Here is a 9,578-nt window from a genome sequence, read left to right as displayed (position 1 = left end):
CGACAATGCTGGCAAGAGAGGACAGATGTCGACGCCAGCAGATCAGTGAAGAGGACGTCCGCCGCCTCATCGTTCTACTGATCCTCCTCGCTAGCTCGCTGGTCCCTGTTACTCCTCGTCGCTCGCCGCTGCTCCTCTTCCTCGCTAGTTCACCGCTGCTCCTTGCTGCTCGTCGCATGTCACCGCTGCTCCTCGTCGCTCACCACTGCTCCTCGCCACCAGGTTCTAATTATGTTTCTGATTAAGTTGATTATTTTGCTTTTGTTTCTGATTTTGTTAATTAAGTTGATTATTCTACTTCTGTTTCTTTTAGTAATTACATTGTTAAATTTGTTTATTTTGTTAATTACATTATTGTTGTTGACTCTGATTCTATTCTGATGGATTCCATTATTTTTTATGTTTTTGTTTTGCTTCTGATTATATTCCATTCTTCTATTTTTGTTTTGCTTTTGATTCTATTCCATTCTTCTGTTTTGTTGCTGCTGTTGAAATTATGTTGTTGCTGTTGAAATTTTAGTTGAAATTTTGTTGAAATTCTAGTTGAAGAAGAAGAAAAAGAAGAAGAGATGCTGCTGTAATGGAGAAGAAGAACGGGATATTTTGGTGAAGAAGAAGAAGAGTATTTTGATCCAAAAGACAATTTTAAAACTAAGTTAAATCTTAGAAACGATTTTGTATACCAAAAAAAATTGGAAACAAAACAAAAATTTCAATCTATACCTTACATTAGAGACTAAAATCGTATTTAACCCTTTAATTTACAACCATAATTAGATGCACAAATAAGCATAGTAGGATCATAATTAGATGCATGCAACCAGATATCAATACTTTGTTATAAATGTCAATTCAGAATTACCTACTAACAACAAAGTTTAATTTACAATGAGATACATGATTAATTATTCCTTGAAAATCTAAAATCAATTAAGACCGGAAATACAAAAACAAGCTAACATTCACCAAAAACAATAATACATGACAATCATAACTAGAAGACCAACAACTAAAATCAGAGACTAACAAACTATTCAAACAGGTAATAGAGGCAGCCAAGGCCTTGGATCAATGGCAGCTGGGAGTTGCATTCGGGTTCGAATTTTCAGTGAGGAATATAGAATCCATGTTAGTAGTAGTATACCCATGTAGTGTGTGAGAATATATTATGTGAATGTGTAGTACATGAGTGTAATGCTTAAAATTGGGGGTTGTCAAATCCACTTGAAAAAAAAAAAAAAACAGGTACTAGTGCATGCTAACATTTACCAAAATCACAATCCTAATACCAATAACCCAAATTTTCTATCACAGAGTCAAATGAGAGAGCAGGTCAGCAGGGTCAAGGAGAGAGCGGGATTTTCGTGGTATGGTGGGGACTCGCTGCGCTTGAGAATGGCGACGTCAAAAGAGGTGGAGCCTTCTAGAATGAGTAGTGTTAGCGGAGGAAGTGGAATAATCAAAGAGTGAAAGAGAAGAGGAGCGAGGAGTCACGATGAATTGGTTTTTTCTTTTCCAAATGTGGGAAAAGGAAAAAGATGAAGAACAAATTTAATTTTTTTTTTTTTTTAGATTTTTGTTTTGTGTTGTTTTGAGGAATAAATTTGGTTTTATTTTTTAAATTATTTGAAATTTGATAAATACAATAGGGTTGTTTTTATCAAACATACAAATAAGAACATTTAAGTTTTTTTTATAAAATTAAATTGAAGGATATTTTTGTCTTTTTAACGTAATTGTAGGGATGTTTTAAACTTTTAGAGTAAGATAAATAGGTCCTTTCGCGGACATTTTCGTCCATAACCATTGAAAAATACTTTTAAGTTCCTGACGTTCTTAAAAGTTGGACAGATCAGTCTCTCCGTCTAAATGCCTCCGTCAGACTCAACGGAAAAGTCTGACGTGGCTCCCGTAATGCTTGTCACGCGTACGCATATGCGTCACCATGAATTAAGCAAATCCTCATTTCTTCATGAATTCTCCACTTTACATGTTTTTTTTTTCATTTCTTTCAAGCCATTCTTGCCTTCAAAACTTTAAATCACTCAAACAAACATATAAAGGCATCGAATGGGAGAAAAGTAAATTAAATTTAGCAATTTAATAGCATAGAAAGCATGTTTTCAATCATTAAGCACATCTAGGAGAAATTCACAAAACCATGCTATTTTAGTGAATAAATGTGAAAAAAGTTGATAAAATCCATCAAATTCAATACAATATAAACCATAAATTTGTGGTTCATCAACTTTCCCACACTTAAACATTAGCATGTCCTCATGCTAAACTCTTGTAGTTCATCAACTAATATGCAAAATACGTCTACCTATTTGGTTAAAAATGAATCAATCTCCAAGAACATATATGAACAAGTAGGGCTAAGATAGTATGATTATTTATGAATTCCACTAATTCAAATCTCAAAATGAAGTATAAATATACTTGCAAGAAGAAAGCTCGTGAAAACAAGGAACAAGGGATTAAGCATCGAACCCTCAACGGAAGTGTTTGCACTCTAATCTCTCTAGTGTTTGAGGGTCAATTCTCTCAGTTCTCTACTAATCTTGCTTTTTAAAACTTGCTCTTCTTCTATCAATCAACATATATTCAATGCATGAATACACATATCAAGAGGTCTTTTCAAGGGTTGTAATGGGGTTAGGGCTAAATTTAATTTACTTTTCTCTCATTCGATGCCTTGATATGTTTGTTTGAGTGATTTAAAGTTTTGAAGGTAAGAATGGCTTGAAAGAAATGGAAAAAAAAGCATGCAAAGTAGAGAATTCATGAAGAAATGAGGATTTGCTGAATTCATGGCGATGCGTATGTGTGTTCACGTGTACGCCTGTCAAGCATTACAGGAGCCACGTCATATTTTTCCGTTGGGTTTGACGGGGGCATTTAGACGGAGGGACTGATCCGTCCAACTTTTAAGAACGTCAGGGATTTAAAAGTATTTTTCAATGGTTAGGGATGAAAATATCTGCGAAAAAAAAGGTCAGAAACCTATTTGTCATTTACTCAAACTTTTAATAAAGATAATAAAATAATATAGTAATAATAAATAAATACTAATATGGATAATATAATCTATGTGTCACGTTTTTATTTATTGTTATTTTTATTATATCGGTATATATTAATTGAACTCCACTAGAGAGACAATGAGAAATCATGACATGAGAAATCATGACAATGTGTACAATGAGTTTTAAATTTGATTCAATACAAAGAAAAAAAAGAAATACAAACAATTATTTTAAAAAATTAACATCTCAACGCTAATTTACTCAAAGAATTCACCCAAACATTCTCTTCCTCCCAAACTTTTTGCCACCCCCCACCCTCATAAATCATCCCATCTCTCCGGCGTTAAAAGCTTTCTCATTGGCCATTAGTGTCTACCCCCTGTAGCCCCCTCTTCCATCACCATTGTGGAATCGTCATCAAATAACCATCCACGTAGTTATTAAAATAACCATCTAGCTACCTAGTGAAATGACCATCCAACATTTGCTAATTGTATATACTTAAACTGAATTAAAAAAATAACCATCCAATTAAGAATTAAAATAACCATCTACATATCTAGTGAATTAAACATCTAGCGCATTCGCGGGGTGAAGAGAGTCGACGACGACGCATGGAGATAGGGGAGGAGATCCGGCGACGGAACAGCTACGCAACGACAACTTCGACTAGGCGAGGTTGCGAATCTCCCCCGTAGTATTAATCAAAATTAAAAACTAAAATACCTTGATAATGTAACGTGGCAATGGTGGTTCTGATGTCAACGGGAATGGGGGCGTCCATAAAAGGAGAGGCTGCAAGTAAGAATTTGCCGGTCTTGAAGTTGGCTTTTAGAAGAACATTTGTGGTCTGACCGGGTGCTATGACAATGGTGTTTGTGTTGAATGGTTTTATGTATGTGACATCAACCTCAACCATCGTGAGTTTGTGTCCTGTTACTTTAAAGAAAAGCTCTTCATTCTTCGCACCATTTATTAGCAGCGTCGACTGGGCGGTGTCGGACCGACTGTGGGAGAGGGGCTGCACGACTGGCGCGTAGCGGAGCTTCGCAAATGACGCAAACTACGCGACTATGCTGTTTGGCGTTCGCGGTGCGCACAGCAGCGTTAGCCGAAGCTATGGACGACAGCGGCTACTGTCCGTGGCAGCGCGGCATCGGTGAGATAGGAGGAGACTGGGCGAGAAGGAAGTTTGTCACATGGGGGAGAGGGAGGTTGTTTTTGATGTATACGTAACTGTTACAAATCTTTATTTATTTTGAATTTTAAATTGAAAATTATTAAAAATTAATTAACTTAATTATCATTTGATGTTAATTTTAATTTTATCTATTGTACACATTATCCACTAAATTTATTGGCTCCCCATACTTTCTCATATCAATTTATCATCGTACTGAAATAAATAGATTTATTATAATTAAGCTTTTAATGTTATTTTTATTTCCCATTACATTTATAGAATATTAAATAACAAAGTATTATTATGCTTAAAATAGTTTTGCAAAATGAAGTCTGGTTTTATTTTAAAGATACCTTTGAGACTATAAGATTCAATTTCTACATAATTATATATCTTCGTGAAGACTAGTTTCACTTCACAAAATAGAGTTCTGTATAATCTTAACAGTTCTGAAAGGTGGATACTATAATGAAGACTTTATAATTGTCTTCATATAAAAATATTCTCTTTTGACCTTTGGATGATAGATTGAATGATTAGATTTTAATATTTATAAAAGTGTTGTCTTTGTTTAAAGTGTGGCTAAATAAATAAATCACACTTTTTAACAAAGCATCTTCATAAAAAGATGTTTTTACCATCTTCATTTGAGTAATTGCCTTTCTAAAAACCCCGTGGAACAAAATAAAACAACGAAGTAACGAAGCTATAGATAAATACGACTGCGAATTCCTCTACATATGCTGACATATGTATAAATATATTGTTTCAACCATAGGCTTAGTTTCCAGTCCAAAAAAAAAAATAGAAAAAAGAACAGGCTTAATTTATTTGCCTTTTTGAAGTCTTATTTTGGCCATCTCTCATCTCTGAATTGCTTATGCAGAACAAGAATTGTACCCTGAAAATTCCGACCAAACACAGGATTTTGTTCTGAAAACGCGACAGTGCCAGATGTGGTTAGTACTCCCCAGATTCATATAAGCAATATATCCCAGCTAGAGTTGGAAAAGTGCTCAGGTTAATTACCCTAGCTTCTCCACCATAAACCTGAAACAATAAATTCATTACCGACCAAGTCCCAAAAGAAATGAAATATACGCTATCAGCCTGTAACAGAATCACAAGCCTCAATGACAGAACCTAACATGACCATGCATATATAGTTGTACCCGCAAACTAACCGAGCAAAATATGGATTATATAGTTCCTTACTTGGCCACTTTCAACCAGGTACATTTACCATCAGTTAAGTAGTTTAACCCTTCTTTAAAACCCATAAACCAAAAACGTGACTTATATGGTAAGATGAAAAAGAATTGAAGCATGATGGATAAATTGAATTTCATGAAATTTCTATACCTTTTCTGGGAAGTGTCAAAGGTAGACCAGGGTATCGACCTACATGGTAACGAAAACAAAAAAAAATTAGTTTTAGTGCATGATACTATAGCTATTGGTGTTAAACAAAATTACGTCAATTTATAATACAACAGAAATCCTGAAAAACTTGTGATAATTATACCTCAGGCACAAAGCACAGAAAGCAGGCCATCTTGATGCATTCCAAAAATATTAACAGAACATTGCACTTATTGTGATCCAAAGCACAAGGAGATTCATACACAAGCAGAAATGGCAACTTATCAAAGGAACACTCCAGTTATTCATTCTTCTAGATATCATTTCTTCGCACAATGTTTCTGTCGCGGATATGGGAAATGAGGGACCAATAGCTTCCTGTAGGCTGACAGAGAGGAGCAAGCAATGGACAATCCACAATATCAAGTTTTGATAAGGAAGCTGGAAGCCCCTCCGCAGGTAGAGAGTCTAGCTTCTTGCAACTTTCAATCATCAGACTTTTGAGAGAGACAAGGTGTTGAAGACCAGCATGACTCAGAGACTTGAGATCTTCAAATCCTATGATATGAAGATCAGTTAAGCAAGATGGAAGCAGTCCTCCATCTGGAAATGAATCTAAACCAATCAACTTCCCCTTAATCTCCAAGTACGCAAGCGATGTCATTTGACGAAGACTAGACCCTGCTTCGGGCAACAATTCGTCACAGTTGCAAATTGATAACTCTTGAAGATTAGTAGGAAACCCTCCACTCGGGAAAGACACTAGCTTGGGGCAGTCCTTTAGCTGCACCTTCTTAAGGTGCGACAAATTCTCAGTAGAATCGCTTGATATCTCAAGAGATTGAAGATTAGGACAGCCTTGTATATGGAGATCCTGAAGGGCCCCAAAAGAAGATAAGAGAAACACTTGCAGCGTGTGACAACTGTCTTTCAAGTGCAAAGCAGAGTACGCAGAGATTGAAGCAACTGACAATTGCATATAGTCACCTTGGTCATTTGTTGGTTCCCCCACATCATTTCTTCAGGCAGGGAAACCAATGAATTACAATTAGTTAGCTCCAGTTCTTTCAACAATGGAACCCTTGGAAGTGAGTCGGTAACAATGCTACAGTCAACAATGACTAGTTTTTCCAAAGAACCCAAATGTTGGGGTAAGTTCCCAGCAAATTTAGGACAACTCAAAATGTGAAGCTCTTTAAGAGAAGGGAAGTGCTCTTGAACATCATCTGATGGCAGCCACTTCTTCCAACTAGGCATGTTCTTAAACGTCAAAGTTTCAAGGGACCTGAAGGGTGAATTTCTATTTCCATAGAATTCAAAATCCACGGTTTCTAGCCATGTCATTTTTTCTATCAGGAGTGTCTTCATGGAGGATAATTGCCCAAGTGGTGGCAAACTCAAGCAGAAGCTGCAATGAATGAGTTTTACAGACACCAAGTTAGAGAATGAAGGGTTGCCTAACCAATCTGGGAATGTGTTACCACCATAGTTTTCTATCTCAAGCTTCTTCAGATTTGTGCATGGCTTCAGGTTGTAAAGAGTGATTGCTTCATTTTCTACATCATGGATAGTCTTGGTCCATTTTAACACCAGCTCGTCAAGAAATGTCTTCTCAATCAAGTTGGCCCCTAGTGCATCCTTGCCATCATTGACATACTGTAGATTCACAATTGAAAGTGAACCATGAAGTTGAGATAGAGCTCCCAACTCAGTAATGCTTGATCTTGCGCTTTCGCTCACAACAAAGGTAGTAAGATGCCGAAGAAGCTTCAATCTACCAAAATTTGGTGGCATTTCTTTTAAGGGAGCACCGGTAACATCAAGCTGGAGTAAATCAGTCAAATTCTCCATATCTTTGGGCAAACTTTTGAGATAAACACAGTTTGATAGCAGCAGGATTTGTAGATGATACAAGGAACTTGCGAATTCTGGTAATTCTTCAATCATTGTGCCAGAAAGATTCAGATACCGCAAATGTTTCATGTGCCCAATACTATGCAACGTAGAAATTGGATAATCAGGCAAAGAAAGAACACGAACACGCTCAAATGTTGGTATCAATCCATAAAAAAATTGATTAGTTAATGCACCAGATGCACTAGAGTTTGCCTCTCTAAATGATAGAAAGGTTCTTAACTGTGAAAAATAATTTGGAGGTTTATCAGGCAGACCTTTTGAGAATGACAGGTGACGAACTTTCTCTGGGATCATCTGAAAGTTACCTTCCTCAATGGAGTGGAAAAACTCGCCCCCCACGTATTGTGCTAAGTCACTTATGAGGTCATGCATTGCAACACATGACTCACTCTTGGTTGATCGTTGTAGTAGTGACCTTGACAACAGTTCCTGCAAGTATTCCTCACCAACTCTGTGCATCGTTTTAGTCTTTGATGGTTGCAGAAAACCCTCAGCCATCCATAAATGGATTAGGTTCTGCTTATCAATATCATATCCCTTTGGAAACAGAGAACAATAAGCAAAGCAGGCCTTCAAATACGAAGGGAGAAGCTGATAGCTCAATCTCAATGCAGGTAATATGTTGCTCTTGTTAGCTGGCAGATCCCACATTTTACTTTGCAGTATGTTGTTCCATTCTCCAACATCAGTCACTGAACGTAAAAGACTCCCCAGAACTTTTGCTGCTAAAGGAAGACCTTTGCATTTTGTTGCTATTCTTTTGCCAATCTCCACCAAAGCTGGATCAGATGTATCAGGTTCAGGGCTTCTGTTTCCAAAAGCATAGTAGGCAAAGATGTCCCAGCAATTCTTATATAGTGGGGAAAGTGGATAAGTGACAGCAGCATGCATGGTATCTGCAACATTTTTATTGCGCATGGTGGCAAGAATAACACTTCCAGGCATTGCATTGGCAAATACCATTTTGAAAAGGTCCCAATCAAAAGAGTTCAAGGACCAAAAATCATCTAAAACAAGCAACATCCTCTGTGTTTTCAGCTTCTCATTTAGCTGGACTTGAAGCGCGTCCAAGCTCTCACTTACTGACCCGCAAACCTTCTTGGTTAAGTGGACCACATCGGATTCCCCCGAAACTTGAACCCAAGACAGCGTGTCGAACATCTGCACCACCCCACCATCGTTGAACAAGAGCTGAGACAAAGTGGTCTTTCCGACCCCTGCCATCCCAACAATTGCAACAACACATACAGGTTCCACTTTCTGCTCCATCGCATCTTTCATTTTTTGAATGATTTGCTTTTTGTCATTATCTCTGCCAAATACCTTGGACTCATCTACTATACGGGTTGTCGGTACATACAATAGATCAGTACCACTTGAATACAGGCTAGATCGCTTTTCTAGTTGTTCTTTGAGGCCTAAGCAATCTTTTTGATCCCTTAAAATTTGTATTCTACTGTTTATCTCAACAAGACTAGAAGTCAACTTATTGGTAATATGCAAGAATTCTCTTACCCTGTCCATGGCCTTGTATGATCGGTCAACTTCAAGAGCAATTTGGTCTAGAACGTCCTGCGCCTTGTAGATAACTTCTCGAAGCTCATCAAGCCATATCTTGACATATGGATTGACGATCTGCTTCTCCTCTGCATCATCAAGTACTGTATTCACCGATAGCAGTTGGAATTTCAGCTTCTCGGCTGCTGCTTGTGCTTCATTTGCTGCTGAAATTTTCTGACGAAACAGTTTCAGAATTTGACGAGAAGCCAACCTGTCCAGCAAGACTTGCAAGAGTGCTTGAACGAATGCACTCAACAGGAAGGCCACCATTATGATTTCTTTGTGAGTTGTGACGCTGACACTCAATACTTTCACAAAGAACACCAAGCAGAGATCCAAACAAAGTGAGTAACTTGCAATAACATGTGCTCCCAGCTTAGCCTTTAGCTTGACCCAGACACACGACCCTGCTATTTTAGTTGACTTGGAAGTCTCCTCCAACAAGTGCTGTTGACTACAACATATCAAATTAAAACGACCAGTGTTTTTTATATTCTCAATTATTATATGATATATTCTCAAAGGAA

General features: G+C 37.4%; 1 protein-coding gene across 1 annotated transcript; it reads right to left on the bottom strand.

The window, feature by feature from the left end:
* On the bottom strand, nt 4,911-9,494 carry LOC107629707 (putative disease resistance RPP13-like protein 1). Its single transcript, XM_021118213.1, has 3 exons — nt 5,738-9,494; nt 5,575-5,613; nt 4,911-5,262 (listed from the first exon to the last, which is right to left on the bottom strand). The coding sequence occupies exon 1, from the start codon at nt 9,319-9,321 to the stop codon at nt 6,505-6,507; it is 2,817 nt and encodes a 938-aa protein (XP_020973872.1). The 5' UTR covers nt 9,322-9,494; the 3' UTR covers nt 4,911-5,262; nt 5,575-5,613; nt 5,738-6,504.

This window comes from Arachis ipaensis, chromosome B03 (genome assembly GCF_000816755.2).
Source record: "Arachis ipaensis cultivar K30076 chromosome B03, Araip1.1, whole genome shotgun sequence".
NCBI lineage: Eukaryota > Viridiplantae > Streptophyta > Magnoliopsida > Fabales > Fabaceae > Arachis > Arachis ipaensis.
This window is presented reverse-complemented; position numbering and strand designations above follow the sequence as displayed.

What these genes read in the sequence shown, in the direction of transcription:
- LOC107629707 (XM_021118213.1), bottom strand. Translation starts at nt 9,321, where the DNA reads ATGGTGGCCTTCCTGTTGAGTGCATTCGTTCAAGCACTCTTGCAAGTC.